The sequence below is a fragment of the Bombus terrestris genome, chromosome 1, assembly GCF_910591885.1.
Source record: "Bombus terrestris chromosome 1, iyBomTerr1.2, whole genome shotgun sequence".
In the NCBI taxonomy this organism is placed as follows: domain Eukaryota; kingdom Metazoa; phylum Arthropoda; class Insecta; order Hymenoptera; family Apidae; genus Bombus; species Bombus terrestris.
In genome coordinates, this window is record NC_063269.1 from 6,672,973 (window position 1) to 6,696,748 (window position 23,776).

At 34.3% G+C, this 23,776-nt stretch overlaps 1 protein-coding gene across 1 annotated transcript; it reads right to left on the minus strand.

Annotated features, from left to right (window-relative positions):
* Nucleotides 1-427: 427 nt before the first annotated feature.
* On the minus strand, nucleotides 428-23,531 carry LOC100651357 (meiosis-specific coiled-coil domain-containing protein MEIOC). The gene is made up of 5 exons (XM_003393202.4): nucleotides 23,103-23,531; nucleotides 22,426-22,548; nucleotides 19,848-21,785; nucleotides 19,607-19,772; nucleotides 428-19,431 (listed from the first exon to the last, which is right to left on the minus strand). The coding sequence occupies exons 1-5, from the start codon at nucleotides 23,166-23,168 to the stop codon at nucleotides 19,220-19,222; spliced, it is 2,505 nt and encodes an 834-aa protein (XP_003393250.1). The 5' UTR covers nucleotides 23,169-23,531; the 3' UTR covers nucleotides 428-19,219.
* Nucleotides 23,532-23,776: the final 245 nt, after the last annotated feature.

Sequence of the window (23,776 nt, forward strand, 5' to 3'; positions counted from 1 at the left end):
TTATATTGCTTATTTAAATTATTTATAATGTTTTTACTACAATTTGAAATGTAATAAATAATGATAAAAAGAGCACGGACTACTAAATTGTGTATTTATATTTGAAAATCTAATTTTTCTTATACCTTTCTATAATTTTATCTTCTTTCATTATATCGTTAATTTGTTTAATTCAATTATCATTGATATAAAAAATTATTTGTTTTTATTTTTAAACGAATTGAGTTTCTTTTCATTGCATCATTTTTTAGATAAGAGAAAAATAATTCAATTAAGAAAATTTAATTATGTTATAATTATTTTTATGCAGATTAATTAAATTTATATGCATATTTTGTAAAAGTAGTATTTATTAGTAGTATTTATTACGTACCTTTCCATCAGCATCACTCATTTCGAAGGAGAATTAAATTTAAAGGACTGCAGATACGTGAACACGAAAGATATTATTTATTTATAATTTATGAGGACAAACAAGTAAATTTACATAGGAAGGACACTTTCAGTAAAACACATTTGCTAAACCGTTAACATGTTTAACATAAAGAAGGAAACTAATCGGAGTCTAATCACCAGCCTTGCTGATATAGTCTTTCACCAAACGGCGTTATATCTGATACGCCACAAAACAATCTAATCAGAATTATGAAACATTCTCGAAGCGAAAGCACGATAATTATATGCATTTTTTGTTACTAATTATACTAACACTAATTTTTCGTCGCTTCGTAGCGAAAAATAAAGGACTTAACGTGATCTTCAAATGGACACTAAACATTCCTATCTCTTTATCTGTTTTGTCTCTCGTTCTTTCGCTCGCTCGTTCGCTCTTTCTCTCTCGCGCGCTCTCTTGTTTTCATCTTATTTATTCGACCGCTTTTTTCTTTCACTTTCAATTCCTCTATACGTAATCTATAATAGCGTCATAGTAAACTAGTAAGGTACAAACAGGAGTTTTATACATGGTTTCACGAGAGAATACATTAAGCTCAGGTCTTATCTCTACTTTTACGAAAACATGGTCCTGTGTGTGTCCAACTTTGCGAGACAAATGTTTCGTTTGGAACCCTCCGGCGAATCCTTTCTGTCATTTCTTGAAAGAGTGAGCGGAAATCGACGGAAATCGGCGCGAGTTTAAGAATGCAATTTTAGACACGCACGCAAGACAAACTTCGCGACGTTTACTCGAAAATGCTGACGCGAAAGAATTACGCAAATTAAAAATCGGAAAGAAACGATTCGTTGATAGATGTCGACCGGACAACTACAATTCATCTAATTATCGATAACGAGAATACGAAAATCCGTTGCTCATATTAGGCATATTACTATGCACGTGTACTTACATGTTAAACTGTACGTATATTCAATTCGATTCGTTTCGCAAAAATGGTCGACGTTGTTTTGCTTTGGGAATCTAACTTAAAATTAATATCGGTATATAATTTGTGACATCGAAATTAATATTTTATTTATTGAGCAAGGATCTAAAACATTCTTTCTTCTTCTCAACTAGCGAAACTAAGGCTATGACATTCATATGAACGATTATTCGTGCACGCTGCTTCGAAGATGATATATACGTTTACTTTACGACGAGAAGTAATTTAGAAGGGACTTGCGATTGTGCATGCTTACTTTCGTGTTTCTTGTTTTTTTTTTTTTTTTTTTTTTAAGAATCAAAAACAGCAAAACGATTAAAAAAGAAAAGAACAAGTATGTTTTTTTAGACTAATCAAAACAGAAGAACAACGAATCTATCGATGCAACGAAACGATTAATGCCCGATTCCTTAAAACGATATTATGAAAACTCGTCGAAAGTTTTCTTCTCAACGTCATGGAAAACATCGTGCGTACAATTAACGCTAATATTCTCTAGAATTAATGTATATTATTATCTAAGTATTCTTTCAGGTAACAACATCGCAAAAAAAGCTTCTAAATGTCAATATTACACCGAGAGGTTATGTGTTACACATTGCAATACTATAAGTAGTCACTGGTCAAACAGTTTCCATTAGAAACGTCTGTCTCTTGAAATTAAACTAGTACAATAGAAAAGAAATACAGTTTCGAAGGAGAGGGGAAAGGAAAGACCTAAAACAATAGGCATCGTAACAATATTTTTTACTAAGTACGAAAACTAGCATTCTGCATTTATACTCGTTACAGAATTCGAGGCGTTTCCTTCGAAGCAGGTGCATCACAGTTATACAGTTTGTTTAGCGACTGGGTTTTCTATCTAATCGTAGTTACGCCTTACAGCCTTAAAGTCTAATATCATAATTTGCCCGTGTCCACGGGTACAGTAGGTACAATATTATTGACAATCATTAAGACGGATCCTACTATTTAAGTATAATTAGGTACATTTTGTGCAAGGTAATCGTTGTGTGACAGAATATAGGACAAGTGGCTACGCACTCAAACGACTGAAGCGTCTTTGTAAAATGATGCCGTATCTCTCTTTTTCTTTCTCTTTCTCGTGTGCACATATACGTCTTGCCTCTATCTATACTTTTCGATCATTTTGTTCGTTTCGTTCTTGTTTTTTCCCTTTGTATTTCCTTCCGTTATAGTCAGTTAATTGTTCATTTCTCTCGAAAGACAAACGAAACAAGAGGATCCGACTCGTCTGGTGTATAAAGTATATAAAGGTTTCTACCACAGCCCATTTAACGATATATCATTCATATATATATATATATAATATATATATGTATATAATATATATTATTGTTATATTATCATATACGTATCATTAATACGATTCGTAGTGTACATTGAAACGTAAACATATATAATATATATATAAAAAACACTAAGAACGACAGATTTAATTTTCTTTCCTTCTCTCTCATATCCAAGCTCACCCATCTGTTACGCTATTTGCTTCTCTGCTCTGGCCACTCGTTCTTTTCCTTTATATTTTGCAACGTCCATTTTTTCTCCCATTCCGAGAAATTGTTTCACCATCATCCATATAATATTACGTTTACCCGAAAAACTGTACGATCCACGTTATCGCGGTAAACATCTATTCACTGGCGCTTAAGTTAAAGGATGCCGAAGAATTCTCTTGTCTAAACGTCGAAGAAAGGGCTAATAAGAAAACGTCGTTTTTAAAGTCCTTAAAAGTTCTCTCTGGTTTAGTTGGATTGTCGATTCAGTTTCACTTGAGAATAAATAGTGCGACCTTTTTGGGTTATTAGCGTTGTAAAATCACAGCCCAAAAGCATCGAAGAAGTTGAACAAACGAACAAGCTAGAGAGTCGATCAGACACGACACGTGCGCCAATCATTATTATTGCCGTTGCCTCATCTTCGATTCGAGCAAACCTTTTGTTTTCGTTTTGTCACGCGTAAAACAATAATACGAGAGAAATAAGCTCAAACGCAAACGGAAAATTATGAAACTAATCGATGCGCAAGCAAAAGCGTACGCGTTGATATTAAAAATTGGTCAAATCGTTTCTTCTTTTTCTTCTTTTCTTAATATTTATAAGTTTCTTTTTTCTGTTTGTCGCTTTAAAGGTCTCAATGGAATATTCCGGCTTTTAAATTGTTTATATGTACGCAATAAAAAAAAGAAAGAAGAAGAACCGTATGCTAGTAAGTGGCACTTAAAAAAGTCATTAAAAAATGCTTTCTCCAGTAATATGAAAATATCCGAATCCGCAAGCAATATCAATCAAAAACGCTTCAGTTGAGATTTAATCGATTATCCGAGAGATTTCAGGAACACAAATAAGAAATTTGTAATGGAATTCTAGTAAAAACCACCTTTATTGTACCATTGTTCTAATTCGTCCCATACAATATCTACGAATCGAGCGTCATCGCTTGGGCTAAAATTATCGATGATATACCTCGGTTAATGATTCTCTCTTTTTTTTTTCCGGCAGTATATAGTGTACTTTATCGCAATTACTCTCCTGACACGAACCTTTTCTCTTTTAAAAAACAGTCGTAGAGTAACACAACGTTGATACGAGTTAAGCGTAACGAATATAAAGATTTATCGAGTATACGCAAACGTACACGATCGCTTGTGAAAAAACGACGACGAAAGTGAACGAATGTATCTTTTCTTTTTTCTCCTCTTTCTCGCGTTTTCCGATTCGGTGGCACTGTCGTAAATAACAACACATTTACACGAATATTAATGGATCCGTAAAAAATTATTTTGTGCAGTTTACAGAAGGTGAGAGTTACCGTCGTTTTTTTTTCCAAGAATCTCTACAGTCTTTAGTGTATGTATGTACGTACGTGTGTGTATATGTGTGAATGTATAATGTTCTGCACGCATGACTTGTTAAAAAGATGCACGCCGAGACGCATAGCCATTTAAGATTTGAGCACTGTTCTTTCTTTTTTTTATTTTTCATCTTTTACCATCTCTTCGTTCGACCACACTTATATATTTTTCCATTACATATCTTTCTCTCTCTTATTTCTTTTTTTTTTTTCGTTTAATTTCTTCCGCGATATTATCTACATACGTTGTGATACTTTGTTTGCTTAAAATTTGATACACATGGACGCAATGTTAATGTTCAGTCAAATTTTAAGCACCGCGCGAGATAGCAGAATTCGCTATTTAAGTGTAACGGCTCGACATAATCCTAATCGCTCGGGGCTCGTACATCGAGGCATAGATTCGCGTTCTATGATCGAACGTCATGACAAAATATGTCCGATGGGATTTGCACTTTGTTTCTGTCCGTGATACGTATCCACGTGTACCACGCGAGACGTTCAAAATTCGACAAGTATCGTTCGCAATGGAATCGCAGGCGAATAGCAAACGTCTGCCGCGTGTACATACACGCGTGAGCAAATAATTAGACCCGAAACATTCTGCACCTGCTGCGTATTTCTTTTCTTCATGGCAAGTGACACGAGATTATGCGATGCTTCACGAGCAAAGTGCAACCCTGATAGCACGCGAATTCCGAGGATTTTCCGATATGTTCGAAACACGATAAAATCGAGCTCTGTATTTCGGCCTATGGAAGCTACGTAAGCGATGATAGACTAGTGTAGCGATCGAGTGAAATTTTTCGTACCTAATAAAAATCACTGAGATCGTTACGCGAAAAATAATTATTCCTCTCTGCGAGACGTTTCAAGAAAGTTGGGCAAAAATTGTAAACCACTTTTACATGTTGTACGTGTTAAAATAAGGAAATACGTATTTTTATAATTATAATTTAACGTAGCATTAAGATCAAATATTGCAAACACCGAAATAGCGAGACTGTAGCGAAAAATAAATAAAATAGTAATAATGTTAATAGTAAATACAGCGAAAATAAGAGATTAGTGAAAATATTTGTGCTAATTTCGCCCCTTTAAACATCTTTAAGCGACTCCGAAAATCTTATGGTAACTGATAGTAAAATAGCGTGTACGCGTGTATCGGAACTTACGCGGAACACTTCCAAAGTACTTTGAAATTCGTTCATGCACATATATTTACATAAATTCTTGCTTTCGCGCTCTGATTTACGCATTTATGCCGAAATTTTTGCCCAATCTTTCCGAAATGTACGCCTAAAAATAAGACACTCGAAATTCTTCTTCAAGAGCGTCGATACCGGATTTGCGATCCTTTAGAAACAGTCAGAAGTACAAGAATCTTATAAGCGGCGATGAAAAGTGAGATTCTTTCTTTCGCTTAGGTTCGAACCGAGGAAAATAGAAGAAACGAAAAACTGAATTGAAGTCTTCTTTCGCGATCGAGGAACTTTTGCAGCCGTGTAAAAGGTCAAGGTTCCTTTTCTTAAAAAAAAAAAAAAAACCCCTCCAGGCCATACGTCTGTAACAGTATCCAGGATCGACTTGCGCGACAAGTTTTCTAAGACCGAACTCGCATTCTCTCTCTGTTTCTCTCTTTCTCTCTCGTTTCTACCTTGATCGTTATTACGAAAAAATGTGCTAGTAAGAAAAAGCTAATCGATCTTCGAGTTACCACTAGAGAAACGCACACGAATCTATAGGTGATTCCTTACAAATGACGTCCTCAATCAAATTTACTAACCGACAACCGCAAAAACGGTAAAGAAATCCCGCGTTTGGATTTCGATCACGCTTCCTCGTCGAAGTAGACTTTATTCCGATGAAGGAGAAATCGTCTTCAACCGTTCCCGTCGCTATCCTCCCTAGCGTTCCAAATCTATGTTAAATAACTATTGTAACGCGATCGTTGTATAGTATTTGGTATTTAATGGTCCGCAAACCAAGCAGTATTCTCTTCGCGATGTCGATGTTTATTTAGACTTCATCTTTATTATTTGTTTAATTATTATCTCTCTTTCATTATTTGTTTAATTTCTCGATAATACTCGACCATCGTTGACCCGTTACCCTGAAGATTGGAATACCATTTTTTTTTTATTGTTTTCTTTTTTGTCTTTTTTTCTTTTTTTGTTTTTACTTTTCGAAGTAAAACGATTGTCTTCGTACGAACGAACAAACCTACGCGTATAATATGATGGCCAGGAGATCGCACTTCCTTTTCTCGTTCGATGAGGCGGCGAAAAGCTGGATCTCGAAGGATCTCGACAATTCGTTATGAGAAATCGTGTCGTCGAAACAGAATGTTTTATGTCTCTCGTAACTATCTTCGGTTTACGTAGTCTCGATCGCTCTTGTGTAACCGTTAAGAAATATTACAACGTACAAAATGTGTTCTATCGTGTAAACCATGTAAAATATAAAAAAGTAGAAAAGAGTAGCAGTGACAAATAACGAGGCAATGATATATTAGAGAGCGTTAGGACCAAGAATATCGGTTCTCCCGTTGGTATCAACGTTCGTTCCTCGCGGAACGTGTCATTCTGGTGTCACCAAAAATTACCAAGGTGGAAAAACTCAGGATACGAAGAACGTTCCGAGAATTGATTTTTGTATCGATGACTCAGTTACGTGGGATTGTTTTCGTTTTCATTAGAAATTTCAGTAACAGCCGCCTCGTCACATTTTCATCGAGATTTTCTCAAATTATCGAGATCCTTCGTCAGCACCAGGAAAGAATATCGATCAGGCCGAGCATTTCTTATGCTTACGTGCCTCTCTTCTGGTTGCATTTCCCTGAGAACTTTCAATCTGCGATCTAAATTACTCGCTGAACATTCTAAACATCGGCGATACAACGCTGCTTTTATTTTATACGTTTCCTCCTCTGTCCTCCCTTTTTTTTCCTTTTTTTTTTTTGTTTCAATCCCCCACTCCCCCCCCCCCTCGTTTTTCATTTTCCTGGACACTGAAGCGTACCGATGATTGCGACATTCGATCGCTGAATTTGATTGAGGATCCGTAGCAGCGATCCATAGTTTAGATATTAGCGGCGAAAGCGACAATTCCACACTGCTCTTACCACTTATGCAATTTTGCATACGATTGTGTCCATTTTTTTTCTTTTTCTCTGTTTGTCCATCATATATACATATACATCATATAAAGCTAGTATCTCGCGATAGTAGCTTGAAAGCGAAGAGAAAACGTGAAATTGAAAAATTCGTTTCTTCGGCTAATAACGTCGAACGCGTTGGAATAGAATATCATCGTCGCTTACGCGAAAGCATTATTAAGCTAGAAAAATTTTCTAGAGTTACTACGCGGACAATGTTCTTTTGCAATACGTTCAACGGAAGAAAGAAACGAATTTTCTGAATCGTCTTCCATTTATCATTTAGCCCCGACCCCATAGACAAGAAGATATATAATTATCCATTTGCATTAAATCTATCAATAGTTGTGATATCTCCTTTTAACGACACGAATGATTCTCAACGATTGCGTTTTACTTGTTTCCTTCCTTTTTCTTCTGTTTTTATTTTTTTTTCCCCTTTTTTTTTTGTTCAACGCGAAACAAGTAGAATTATGTTAATCATCACCCTACTGGCAAGATAACGCTGACACTCATCATCAATCATCGATATGTGACGTGTTACGGTGCGCAAACAACGTTAAAACAATCATCGCTGGTATAATCGAAAGGAAAATAAATATAACTTTTCTACTATAATTACCTATACTGATTAAATACGGTAAATTAGCTAAATCAATTAACGAAGGGAAGCAGGAATAAAACTTTGGCAAAATGCGTTTGAAACATCGGGAAGATGCGAAACGTATTTCCGTTTTGTTCATTGTTGTTAAGCAACGAAAACGAGGGAAAATATTTCAGTTTTAACGTGTTTCTTTGATCAATAATAATACGATATCCTATCGTGGAATTATTCTATGAATTATCGTAAATATGAAATCCTTAAGCTAAGTCGATATATATGTATAAAAAAAAGTAAAAAGTAAAAGAGAAAACAAAAAAAGAAAAAAAAAAAGAATACCACAGGCGATAAAATCAAAGAGACAAACGAAAAAGAAACGAAGAAGGATCGTTGACGATACGCGTATAATTGTCGCGTAATTTCATTTTTTTTAACGTTCTCTCGAACGAGAGAAACGTCGAAAAAAGATCGCTCAGATTATTTACAATTAAACGCACCACCCCCCATCGACGCGTATTGCAGGAATAAAAAATTATAGTATACGCGTCTAGGATTAGCGGAGAATTATGCTAAGAATTTGAACTAACCCATCGTTGCTCGTCAGCGTCGATAATCTCCAAAGAGTTCTCGATAATAGGTGCATCAACGAGCAAACAGTGATTCGAGTATCAGCGGCAAAGTAGCGAACCTCGCCAGAGGTTTGACATCGAATATTAAACGATATCTAAGATTTGTCCGTCTCCTACCAGCGAAATTTCTCTAAACGCCGTATTCACCGGCTATTTCGAATTCCACAAATTTTCCTTTCCTTGTACACGCGTACAAATATCATCTAATTTATCTAATCGTCCGTTTCCGACGTTTTACTACGAATTACTCACGTAAATGTCCACATATATGTATATGCATATGTACGTGTAATATGTTATTTATCTATTAATCGTTTACTAATCGTTACTAATTATCGATTTCGTCTTCTCGTTCACAACTCTACTCGCCTATTATCTCTTTCGAATCTTTGCGAACTATCGCTAACATCGAAGTAACTAAACTTTACTATCTTCTTTCCTAATCAGGAATTACAAATTCTCTCTGTATCTTTCTGATTATATGTGTTCCCTACGGTCCTTGACTTCTCCTAGTATCAGAAATACTCATACGTAAGTTCTCAGCGTTTGCTCCTCGAGTCTATCTATTTTTCACATCGATAACACGACGTTCGATATTCGATATTTCATCGATCGAGTAATTCTATTCGATTGTGGTACACGAGTTTATAAGAGCTCATCGATATCTTCTGATAGAACGATTTACAATCGTTAATTCGAAAAGTACGAAATTGCTATCACCGTGGATTAGTCGATTTTCGAACTGAATATTTTATCGATCTTCGAGATAAGATAATGTTCTTTTTTATACATATACATGTGCTTCAATTACTGCATTAGAGAAGTTGTTTATTCGAGTGGATGAACGCGTGAGACATGTAGTTTCAGATCTCGAGAGTTCGATACGATCGAGTGTAAGTTTCGAATGGAATCAATCGTACAAATCGTACAAACATTCGATAAAAACGTTTCTGAGTCGCTAGCCGCTAAACAATGACTTAACGTTATTATTACTAAATTATTACTAAGTTACCGACTGACGGATAGGAAGATAGTAGCAAAAGCACAAATACACTAGAAGTTTGCACCGAGGCTTCGAATTATAAGTACAGACTGACTGACTGTGTAAAAAGGTTTACGTAAAAAAATTTTTCAACGTCAATAGGTTCATAGATCAACTTAATCTTCCCACCGGTTTATTTACCTTTAATTACATTATCGCATAATGTAATTATCCGTGTATTGTTATATAATACACAATACAATTATCATTATTTCCAAAGATTTATTTATCTCAATAAAATATTTGTTCGATTATATAATTTAAAAAACAGTATATTAAGTATTCAATTTCGACCACATTTTTATAATTGATGAAAGATGGTAAAGGAAGGTAGAGAGAGAAATAGATACGCGTTAACGACATATCTATAAATAAGAAATAAATACTTTTTACTCGCTCTTCATAGCAACCTTTCTCGAAAGGTATATTGCCTTATATTGGCAATCTATACCAATAATTTCGAAACAAGTTGCACACGCGATAGGCCTCTATGTTTACCTACATGTAATAATAAAAACTACAAAAAAGTTGCAAGGAAAGGGACGCATCGTCCTCTCAAAGTCTCTCAAACAATGTCGTCGAGAGCGAAGTCAATTTTCGAATCCACTAAATTCGCAGCTTTTAAGAATATTTGAAAGTTCCAGCACCTCGAACTTGTTGAGTCAAGCTCTTAGGAAGCTTCTAGGCGGAAACAAATTAAATACCTATCGCTAGTTTGTCACACCTAATATTAGAAACTTTCTAAGCAGTAGCAGAACCACCTCTTTCTTTATCGGATGTTAAAGAAAGGTAAAGTCACACCGATATTAAATACAGAGGCTTCGACAGAGCTAGTCATTCTAACACGAACAATACATCCTCCAATACTATGTTACCTACGTACAATTTCTTTTTTTTTTTTCTATATATTAGTATCTTTTCCTTTGAACGTACACTTATTGCATATTGAACTTGTTATTATATACTTGTCGTTATCTCTTCCCTTGTTTCGATAATTTACAGATTTTTCATTTAATCCTTGATTGGAATCATCGGGATTTGGGAGATCCACAAAAGTTTCCATCGATTTACTTTACTTAATTTTCGAGTATTATCTTAATTTACGAGCTAGAAAGGCGACGAACACGATCGATGATCGTATTTATCGCGCGAGACATAGAATGCAAATTAAAACGAAATATTCCGAAATTAAGTAACTCTTAACTCGGATCTAACTGAAGCTCCGTTACCTATAACGACAATCCTCAACTTGCGAAATCGCCATCCCCTCTCCGCTGACCTGACGGTAGTGTGTATAATACGATTTAGAAATCTCTTTCTTAATTTAATACAATCATTCTTACTTTAGATATTTGTGTTTTGTAATACAGTTTCTACTTGAAAATCATGAGCGCCAGTAGAACCAGAAAACCGAAAGATCATACCGATCGCTCTAACGAGTAACGGGATAAAATAGAAAATATAAGTATGTAAGATATCGTAGACATTGTTGAGGATGTTGACTTTATTACAGAAGCTAATACGTACTAATGAGTCGTTAATGTATCATTAACAACGATCCCGGTTACGAAGAATAATTTTCTATTCGACGCGCTGATAATAAAATTTCGAGATTTTAGATAGCTTTTAACACGTTTTCAAAAGCTCGATAGTTTTTCTCGTACATTTTAATACTTTGCCAATCGCGTGGAAATAATTTGATTGGAAATTAATGATATTCGAAACAGAATCGAATCTGCTATGTAACGCACACTCGTCACAGAGACAGAAAATTACAGATTACGATCAAGCTAAATTTTACACGACCGTTAAAGCGTATATATCGTCGAAGATTACATGGAAAAACGAAACTGTTGTAATTATTACGTAAATACGATTCTTTGCACCATCTTTAAAGTTCCTCTGAAGCTGTACTGGCGTTCGAAGGTACGCGATAAAAATCGTTAACTATCGTACAAATACTATCAATAGCATTCCGTCTATATACGATCGAGGATCGTTCCAAGAAAAATATTGCCTTTTAAATGGGCAAATACCCATAATTTATCCACGTTACGTAAGTGTTTGTATATCTTAGGCATACGTGTTCACTTTGTAGGAATGGGTAGTTTTGAACGCATCGCGTTTCCATTAGTGCCAAACAGTTAAATGTTTTCCATGGCGAAATTGTTCTATTGGTCGATTACTATCGTATTATTAATCAATGGTGTAAATTGCTCAGCGATTGATAACCGCGACACCTTTATTGACTATATATCGAACTATTTTAATCGAATTATATGGGAACTTAATTCAACTTCACGTGGAACTAAACACCGTGATATTCGTAGAATAAATGTGGGTAAGAGTTAACGTTCAGGCAATTCGTGCATTGACGAATGCTACAACGAATCGAGAACGAAACGAAGACTAACAAGTGCAAAGTAATTGACACTCGCCAATTGGAATGACCTGGACCAACTGACTCTGGCTACTCTGAAATAAAAATCTACACGCTCGAAAATAAAAATATCAGCTCGAGACAGTATTTAATATCGTTTATAATATCTATTAAACTTAATATATTTATCCTATTAAAAAACGTAGCTAGAAATTCTTATAAAATTACCCAATAATGTTCCGTGTCTATCGAAGTACGCAAATTAACGAGATGCTTGAACACTTGAAAGTTATTTTATAGTATTAGGATAAAGAATAGAAGTACATGTATAGCAAGGTGTAAGTAGAGAATAGCAAAGAAACGAGTGTTGTAAAATATATAAATATCAGATTAACAAGTTTGCTATTTGCCTCAGGAAATATATGGAAACAGCGACACATCAATTTTGGCGTGTGCTGCTTGTTGATCTCGTCGATATACGTTTTGTGCCATGGTCACAATGTAGCACGTGTCAGATTTAAGAAAACGATAGGCAATCCGAGGTGAAATAATTCCGGTTTACGAGAGTTACGTTATTCGAGATCTCAGGAACAGAAATCTATTCCAGAAGATAGATTTGCAACAAACTAAAATCGGAGCAATTGTGAAGGAATAATTGCAAACTGACAGAAAGGCACGAATTCGAAATTTTTTCGTGTGTTTTAGATTTTTATAAATAAATTATTATAGCCAAAAATATATGGAAGAATTCTAGATCCAAAAGTGCGTGAACACGACTGTACGATTATCTTTCTTACGATATAAAAATAATCACAAAGAAATCAAAGCAATTTTGGCAGTGAAAACAATTTCAAAGGAAAAATGGCTAGTTGTTCGACAGCTTTTTGTTTAAACGTTAGCAATGAATGAAATGAATATTGTTCGAGATTAAAGTAAGCGTGTGGAATAAGCCTGAAGGAAAAGGGAAATGCAACCGCAAATTCGATAAGTGAAAATTGTATATTGAAAAATTGAAAATCGAAGGTAATAACGATATTTAATATTGCCGGTTCTATTTCAAAATTCTGATCAAACGAGGAATAGTAAAATAAAAAAAAGATCGTAGAACACGCGTTTTCGGAGTGTATCTCGAAATTAGACAATCGAAGATAAATCACGTCAAATTATAAAACACTAACGATTTATAAAATTGAATTGTACGTTTGAAAGAAAGAAAAAAGAAAAAAATTCAACACAAAAATTGATACTGACCTCGATATCAGTGGTACAAAATACGTAATAAACGAAATTAAACACTGTCTAGTGTTGCGCGCTAAGCTAATTCGTATAGCAATTACTTATACGATTGAAAATGAATTATCCGGACCCTGTACTGATCCTAATTATCATTCGGAATTTTGGGGAATATTATCCCAATATAAGCGGAACGATTTCGCTATTAACATCCTATGTATCTATCGGCAAAGAAATAGTTGAGTCTTATGAATACCCACTTAACGTCTTGAGAGTCTCGTGAGTTAAACATTGGTCGGTTTCTCGTCTACTTTTCTTCGTTATTACTTTGTCTGCTTTATATACATCTCTGTATGGACGATTAAGACTTTTCCTATGTAACTCCTTGTTGCCTCGTGAGCGTTCGCAAAATTAGTTGTATACTCACATACACGAGCATGTGAACGTACATATACGGAATGTACAGGATGTTTCGCTAATTTTAAACACACGCACATACACGCATACACACGCATACCTTTTATTACTTAGAACGTAATTTTAGCTTTTACGACACATCGAATTATCCGGTAAATAATATCAACGTTTGATAAAGTACAAGTATGTACAAAACTGCAAGATATAGCAGCGTAAGAAGACCTAATGTAAGAGAAGACTGGCAAGAGATCAGGTAGCAAGGAGAAACAGACAGTATATTATCAGACATACTTGTACCAGTATGCAACTAATCCGATAGAACCTGCTTTTTCGTGCGATTTCTTTTTATTTATTAATTATAACACGCGTTAATTAAAACACACAAACTGATTGTCCGAATCGGAAATAATCTCAATTTATAAAAATTCAATTATCTTCTCCGAAACCGAAATTTCACCGACTATCTCAATTAGAAGCAACTCAGACGTTTACGGTCGGAAGTTCAATGGGACAAAAGTTCATTTGAAAGAAAAGTATCATTAGCGGTATCAGTGAAACAACCTGTACCAGTACATGTACACGCGGTGGATACGTATATATTTAGCTATTATAGGTAGTTTATAATATCACATGCAAATTTAAATAGGATTGTCAAACACGTATCTGTACAGATAGTGTTCCTATTCTTAATGATGCTGCGTAAGGTAAATATGATACGAGGTAATCACTGAATACGTGCGCATGCACATATAATATGTATATATATAATATGTAACTTCACGCGAGAGAAAGCTTCATTCGTGTTCTTTTCCAACAGGAAGAAGAAAACAGAAGTTGTACACGCATAGAAGAAGCTGGACGAATGCAAATGGCGCTACTTTTTCTTACGTGATCTCTTCTATTCTCCTTTTTCTATGCAAGTGAAATTTATCCGCAACGTTTGAAGAAGTTGCAGCTGGCGAGAGATTTCCTATAATTTTACAGAATTTTGATAAAAAGCATCCGCTTCTCTGTATTACGATCAACGAGATTCCAATGTTTCCGCCACGAACAATGCAGTATGCTGATCAACTTGAAAAATAACACAATCATTATTTATATCATTACGTTAACAGCTTTCTATGAATTACGTATGCGTTAGAAATTAAGATCGGTATCGCAATAGAAATGGCAAAAGATAATGATCGTGTACAGTAGAATTTCCTCTGTCTAAACATTCTCTTACGAATATTCGAAGTTATCCTTCAAAATATTTTAAATGATCAGAACGCGAATCAATTACGTGCCACGATATTCGTATTTTCGATAGGAAAAACGTTTAGTCCTTGAAAAAAAAGACTTTTATTAGATCGTTTTGACGACGAGAAAACTAAATATACGTTGAACCAAATAAACGTTGAAGATTCATAAGCTTCATATTTTCTAATTTTGTCTGAAACATTTAGAATTGAATAATACCGATAAATTTTGATGTTATACCGAATATACAAATTACAACTTTGTCTTAACGATAGTACGCAAACCGATATGCTAAATACTGATTATCTCACTGTGTGAATATTTAATTTTCCAGACGCTTTTGTCTCCTGTACTTAGTTCAGATAACGAACATTTTACCGTCTTGCTTATTGATAAATTGAAACGTTGATAAAATGCAAACCGAAGTCGAACATGAATATTTAAAAAAAAAAATAGAAAATGGATTATCACATAACGTTTATTAGACTAGAAGAAATAGCGAGAAAAGTTATATCGCGACACTTTATTCGCGAAAGCTACAAGAAGCCTTTGAAAAGATCGTGTGTACTAGCATAGATAATTCGGATGATTGCACGATATTGGCAATTGTTCTGGCTAAGTACCATGGGTTAAATGTTAAATGAAACACTTATTAAAAAACGATTCGCGATACGAGCGCGAATATCGCCAACGTATATCTCGATGGTTTCAGAATTTTTCGAAGAGAATGTTTCTAGCCGATACCTCATAGTTATAATTGGACGTGTATATTTATCTATCGGTATCACATTCCAAGTTATAGCGTAGAATAGCGGTAAAAGCAACTGGCTGAAGCGAAAATGTCGAGAACAGAAAAGAAACGTCGACGTTAAAGAAAAAGAAACTAACGAGAGTTGACTGCGTTCATCGTGTTCTTACCGCGATAGTAAGTTCCTCAGCGTTAAGTTATGTACAAATTGGCATTATATATATCACAGTTACAATATAAACACGTTGACAAATGCGGAAGGAAATTCTGTAAAGCACTGCTTGCTTTCTTCTTCAGCCTAAACAGAGCTATAAAAACTCGTTTCCCTTTATCACGTTCTTGGATGTACATAACGCAAGCAAAAGTAATCTTCTTATTTTTTTCATTGTACGAACTCTTTCTTTAATGAGCCATTCGGTAATCTATCTTACCCTAACAAAGACATATATTTTTCGTATTTTTTTCTTTTTTCTTTCTTACGTTCTCGTTAAATTTTCGCTAAGACTATACTTTCGACACGTTCCCGGACACGTGTTTCATCGTTTGTCTCGTTTGATTCTTGAAATGGAAAAGAAAAAAGAAGAGAGCGAACGTCGTCGTGTGACTCTCTTCCAGACCACACGCGTCTCTCCTTCGGTGCTCACGTTGCCTTCGTCGTTTTCAGAGAAGAGAAGAAAAAACAGGGGACAAAGTGAAACGTAAACGAAAGAGTATCAACGTAAAGGTAATGGGTTTTAAGTTCTGAAATTAGATGAAACGAATAAGTGAGAAGGAAAAGAGGAAAAGAGAAAGAAAGAAGGAAAGACAAACAACGAAGTTGCGAAGAAATGCAAATGTTCCTTCGTGTTAATGAAAAATGAGGTTCTCAGATATGCTGATATACGTGGAGACGATGCTCGACATGGTCCCCAATGATTATGTGTAAGCGCTATGTAAAAGCGAGTTAACAGTCTGTATGTATATCTTGCACCTTTCGCAAGACTGGATAGTACCGGGCCCTTTTCCGTCAAAAGGTTGTCTTTGCAGCCGAGCGATTGCTTTCATTTCAGTATAGTAAGTTCGAAGACGCGATGCCTCCTATATCTTCCTTTTAATAATTCACGATGTAATTGTATCGTTTGAAAGTTTGTGTCTGCGTGTAAAGTCAATAAACTTTATTTCTGCTTCCTCGATACCGACCCGTATGAAAACGCGTTCGTCCAAGTGGCTAAAACAATCAAGAAACTCAGTTTCACGTTACATAATAGTGATTCTTTAGAATTCACGTTTCCATCGGTGAAATTCAAATTTGTATCTTTCAACTTGTAAAAATAAATGGATATAATTGATAAAATCATCAGTCAATACGCGAGTGGTCTCGAGCAAAGGAGAAATACGATACCGATATAAAATCTTTTTGTAAAGCTTCAACAATTTTGCGAAACGCGCCGATATAGAGGAACAATATAGTCGAAAATCTGAAACGTTGTTTCGTTAATGTGATCGGCAACAAAGACAGCCAGAAAATTGTATTCGTAACAACAACTATCGCTAGAAACTAAATTAAATACTTCGCTACTAATGTCTCTCCTGCCTAAGATTGATATAGAAGTACCGGAGAAATTAATCCAACACACCGTTTTTCTCCCCCTTTTATCATTGGGAATCACTACGTACACAATGCAGCTTAAATGGGAGTTAACGGACATATGTACAGAGATGATTATATTAAAGCTTCACCGATATTCGATAACCAACAACCGGATTTTATGAGTATTTCTAATCACAATACAGGCCGATTGATACAGCTTAGATATTAAGAAAGTTAGACCTTCAGACAGCAAAAATGTTGCACCTAAGTTTCGTTATCTCATCATACTGTCATCCCTACGTGTTGGACACTATATAGATTCACATTTTCTTCCCCCCCCCTTTTTTTTTTCTAATACGGAGTACTCTTGCTCGTCGTTGTGCGAATACCTGTTTTATAATTTTATAGGAATACGGAAATAATCGTCGTTCAAGCATCTCAAGAACGTAGAACGGAACGACGTTCGATGTTTTCGTGGAGCTCGAACTTGCGCGATTATATCGCGGCTTAAATTATAATAAAACGAATTCGTACGAAATTGTACATACGCGCGTTGGAACGTTAAAATATCCTGAGCTTAACAAATCATCAGTATGAAAGAGATTACTCAATATTGAGTAGAGGAAATGCTGAACTTTGCAAGTCGGCCGTTATAGAGCTAATTAACTTGCCTAGAACGTACATGTAGTAAGTATGTAGGAATAGTTTTGTGTCTCACGTATGCACGTTAAAAATTCTCTATATACCTTATACAAGTTGTACGTATACTTGCACATAGGTATGTGCACGTACACACATAAACATGTATACGTATAGGTATACGTACATATATAATATTCCACGTATATGTGTGTAATTATATACACGAATATTTTGTATTTTATTTTACACGTAACTGTGACTATGTGCTGTGCGTAAATGTTACGCCAGAGCACGCTTTTGTGTATGCGTGTAGCGAGTATGCGTTAGAAAAGTCCTCTCTTTTAACAAAGATTTATGTGTAGTATAATGGACATCATTTGCGTTGTATATATATCTATTATATATATATCTATATACCGAATCAGATCAAAGGCTACACATATTTCACAGATTGAGAAAAGCTCGCCCGATCTGAGATTTAAGTTGCCGCATCGCATCTTCAATTTTTCGAAATATTCGAAGTTTTCGAGATGTATTTTGACTACCTGATATACATCTTGGGTCACACATTTAAGGAAGGCCACATTGAACTAGTCTAAGAAATTACTGCCTAGCACTCTGAACAAATATATTGATAAAATTTAGCCTATATTATCTAGCCTATGACACATACGCAAACGAGTAATAGTCGGAGATTCTGGCGAACGTTCCTTTTTTCTCTTTTTCTTTTTTTCTTTTTTTGTATTTCTTTTAGTACGTCTGAGCAATCTTGTTCTCCGTTTTTCCTTTCTACGAGTATCGGATCCTCAATAAATTTGAAATGATTATCTTTGGCAATGTGAAATACGCAAGACAACATACCCAAAGATAAAAATATCGACGTTCGTAAGTTTTCTTTTCGTTAGTACATTAGCAAAGAACAAGCAAAATCACTTGAAAGTGCGACATATGTACGATAGATAACTGGATCACAAGTATTGTATACCGAGAACTGACACTCTCAAGACTGTAGGATAAAAATATGTACAGTAGAAAACTATGGAGTTCCTATAATATTAACTTGTAAAAAGTAGACACGCATACGATTTTCCTATTTCGACGCAAGTACGCGTACTTTTCCGTATGATGCTTTGAAAACTTCGCAATTATTAGTGGGCGGCATTTTTTTGTCTCAGCGATAAAATTATGATAAACGCCAGCAAAAGCTTTTCATTAACGTAACGCAGAATACGTAAGTAAAAAGCTGCTGGACTGGATCTATGTTTTGTCGCACAAAATGGAAAAGCGGCTTTCAAAATCTTGCTAGGTACAGTTTGAATAATCGCCAACGTCACCTACTATCTGACTTTCATTACGTTTTATCACAAGAACTGGATCTTTAGAAGTTTCCACGACTTTCTTTTCTATGTCCAAATCATATAATAGTGTAGCTTGTAATGCGTTATACATACCAGTTCTTGCATATCGAGATGCCTTCGTCAATTCGTAGACACTGGCTGCCAATGTTAATATATCTGTAAACATAAATCAATAGTTTAAATATAAAAGTTTGCTCTATTACTACTTTAGTAACAGAATATTCGATGTTTAGAAGCTTTAAAAAAGATTTAAAAAGTAATGGGTTACAATTCCATGGGACTGTAACTGGATCTATAGTTGAATATGCAACTGAATATGCTATGAACATACCATTATCGTTGTATACAAGAATGCACGGTGGGTTCTCTTTTTGGCGTTTAGTAGCATTTGCGATTTCTCGTTTACGACATTCTTGGACAAATTTTATTGCTTCTAACCAATACTCCATAGCTTTATGTACGCGTTGATTCATCGTGGTCCCTCGCAAACGTTCCATCTATTTAAGGAGTATATTACTGTATATTATTTAATACATTTTTATCACCAAGAAAGCAAAAAGGTTTATAATTACCTTTGCAATCAAAGTTATGACGCGTGCATGCTCCCTCAAATAATCAATGATTAAACGATCGACACGTGATGGATTTCCTTGAAGGCGAGGAATAGGTATATTATTTGCACTTGTCACTCTCTTGCCAGGAAAATGAGCAGCTAACCCAGCTTCACATTTCTTTCGTTCTTTCTCTAATTGTTTAAATTGTTCGTAAGTTTGCTCTAGTCTGAAGTGCAATATGCTCGAAGGTGCTGTACGTCTAGCTGCTCCACTTCCATTTCTAAGGCTCAGGCCTCCACCATAGAGTACAGAAAATAGACGTGGAACTGGAAGTGGTACAGGAACTGGCATTACTGGTGGGAATACTCCAGATCTTACTGTACCAGGATTTGGTACTATTCCTGAATTAAAGAGGACATCAGCAGATGGAATACCAGGACTGTTTTGTATTCTTGGCATGTGATGTCGTTGTTTCATGAGATAATTAAAAGTATCTTTGTTCACTGAAGACCCTGCGATTTGATTAGTCAAATGGCTTACTGAAGGAAAAGCTATATCTTTGGTAAGATCAAATCCTTCCATCTTATACGTATTAGTACTATTAGGCTGCTTCAAGTCCTGATAAGATGTGGAACTTTGTGGTAACATTTTTAAAGTCTCGCCGTTATTGGCAGTGTAATGTTGATAATTGTGATATCCATATTTTGCAATTGACTGGTGGGTGTTACGCGAACTTAGATTTTTTGGAAATCCAATTGGTGAATATGTCTTAGATTCAATAGTCTTTGATTTTGGACTGATAATTTTCAGTAAATTATTATCAATTCTATAATCATTATTAGTAAGACAATTTTCGTTTGTGTCTAAATTATTGATCGATGATGTGGTAAAGTCGCTTACACTTGGATAATAGTCGATTAGTTGTTTAAATTCTTGGTCCACAGCTTGATTTAACTTGTAGCTACGAGCTTGTTGTTGCAAAAATTGAAGTTGCTCATTTGGTATGGAGATATTTGCCATGCTTAATCTACTTGAGTCATGTAAATCCTTATAATCATTAGCATTACTCCGTTGTATATTATTCCCAAAACAATTATGCAAATTTGTATCAGCTGGAGAAAAATGTTGTAAGGGAGAATTTGAAAGAAAGCCAGAATCAATACTCAAATCAGTCATTGCTGAACTTGGTCTATAACTTTGATTATTGGCAGTCATGCTGTATAATTCATGCATAGAAGGTGTTGGATTATTATATGTATTAGCAGTTCCATTCTGTCCAATATTATTATGATATTCTAATTCATTCAGAGTAATTGGATCAGGTGAATCTAGTGCCAATGTTAGAGCCATGTTCAAATTAAGATCTGGGTTTGTGGAATTTTGTATTCGTTGATAATTTCCAAATAGATCTGATGTGCATCCTGGTGTTGACAAATTTTCTGTCCAGTTAGACTGTTTACTTGAGTTTGTCTCATTTGTAGTTGTTAATAAATCATTGCATAAAGGCATAGTATTTCCACTAACACAGCAATTTTCACTATTTGGACGTAATATATATGATTGTGAATCAGATGGATACGTATTAGGATATGCACCAATCCCATTGTTATATAAATTTCCTTGATCTGATACTTGTCCTACACATGTGTTGAGACTCAATGTTTTAAGTTCTCCACAGAGATTGTTATAATTACATTCAGGTTTAACATTATTAGAAACATTATTCGGCAATTTATTAAATGTTGAATGCATGTTGAAACGATCCATAGTAAAATTGGGATCTGTACTATTTTCCATAATACAGGATTGAGTATCTGAATAATATTGAATATTGCCATTATAACTAATATTGTGAGCATTGTCACCAACAATTGAATCATCATCAAGAATTTTTGACACTAAATCATTGACCATAGGATTGTTTAAATCCTGACTATCTTCATCTTCTACATTCATCTATATAAGTAAATAATTAAAAAAGATTAAATTAGTATTATAATATAATCTTTTTCATTGTTTTCAAAGAATCTTCAAGTAATGTATTTAACAACTATATTTAATCACAGATAATACTAAAATATATAAATTATATAAAATATTTTGTTACTGAATTTAAATCTTTTATTTTCATAGACATAAAATATATAGGTAAGAATAAATATGTAAGTTCAACTTTTGTATTTAATTTAAATAGAATAAAATGAAATTTCCTTTCTGTATACATATAGGTTATTCTAAGTAAAATATGTCACATGTGATAAGTAAAAATATTTAATTTAAAAACTGAACAAATTCTTAATATTATACAAAAGCAATATATTATTTTCAAATACTTGTATTTGAACATATAAATATATCACTTTATGAAAAAGACATATAAAGCATTATAGAGTAATATAATGGAAATATTTAAAACGGAGTGATATATAGCCCACTAAAATATATACATATACAGAATATTTTACAATAATTCAAATGTGATGTAAGTTACATGTTTATTTCTTTTAATTTAAAACGACCTTTTCATATAACTCTATCAAATATAAAAAAGTAATTTTTACATATAAAAATCAGTTAATATTTTTAAGTTCCTTACATTTTTTTGTGTATTACATTCCATTAAGTCGTAGTTCCAATAATTATATTCTGTATTACATCTGTCAGCTGGATAACTGTTTCGTGGTTCCAACATGTTGATATTGCGGTCAACCACATTATTCTATAAAAAAAAAGTAGTTGCATTTGACTCAAGACAGTTTATTATATTTTAATAATATGAGACTATTAGTAGGTACATGAATATTTGCTCCTTTTCCTACAATCTCATAATTATTAAGTATTATGATATAGACTAGTGTGTTAAAAGACAATTATTAAAATATATTAACATGATTCTATACATGAAAACCATTATTATAACACTAACTTTAAATTCATCAGAATAAATTTACTCTTTCAACTATGACTTCATCTCAGAAGCAACAATTTTAAATTAAAATCTATTATAAGCATAATTACGTATCGTATACATCGACAACGAACTAAAATCGAATCGTTTTTATTACAATTAAATTATTAAATGATTATAATAAAAATCATAATCTTCATATCGCATATTAAACGTCTCCTTCTCTCATCGATCTAAATGAGATTTTTTAAACAACAAAATTACGCCTTTTTGGACGTTATGTTGGAATTATTACTTTATACTTTGCAGTAAAGGAAAATGAACGTCACTTTTTCAGAAATGAAGTCGGAGTCGTAGTTGCTTACCTTGCTAACAGTAAAACCATTGTTGCTGATAATTGCAGCCAAATTGTGCACTTCGGACAGAGCCATTTGTTAAAGATCACTGAAAATCACCACTCCTCCTTGCCATCACCCTTTCACTTGTGCGGCTGCCTTCCAGCAGTTGCACACCCACACCAACCTATGCTTTCTTTAAACGTAGCTGGCTAGCATCTCACAAACTCACAATGCACATTAACGACAGTACTACGAGAGAACAGAACACGAACAGAATATAGATGAAACTATGGTTATATAGTTATTATATATATACGCTACGTATGCGTATATAACCACATATGATAGTATAGTCAAGTGTGTTAAATAAGAATATTAAATACCGCGTACGAATGTACGATATTTTTAATTCAAGATTATTAAGTTTTTACATTATGTATACTCTAGTAGTTAATAAAACGCAAATTCCCGAAATGTTCCAGAGGAAAGATATCTTTCCCCTAGGAAAGTATACCTGTTATTACTAAACTTCCTGCGCGCGTGCGCAAATGAGGAAGTATTCGAATGTTGCAATTATAGTCATATAAAATATAAACGGTCTTATACGACTGTGGTCACACGATCATAATTGTAATACTCTAAATCATAGAATACAAATATATTTTTTGACGCAAAAGTGTAATTGTTTCATTAATCAGGAA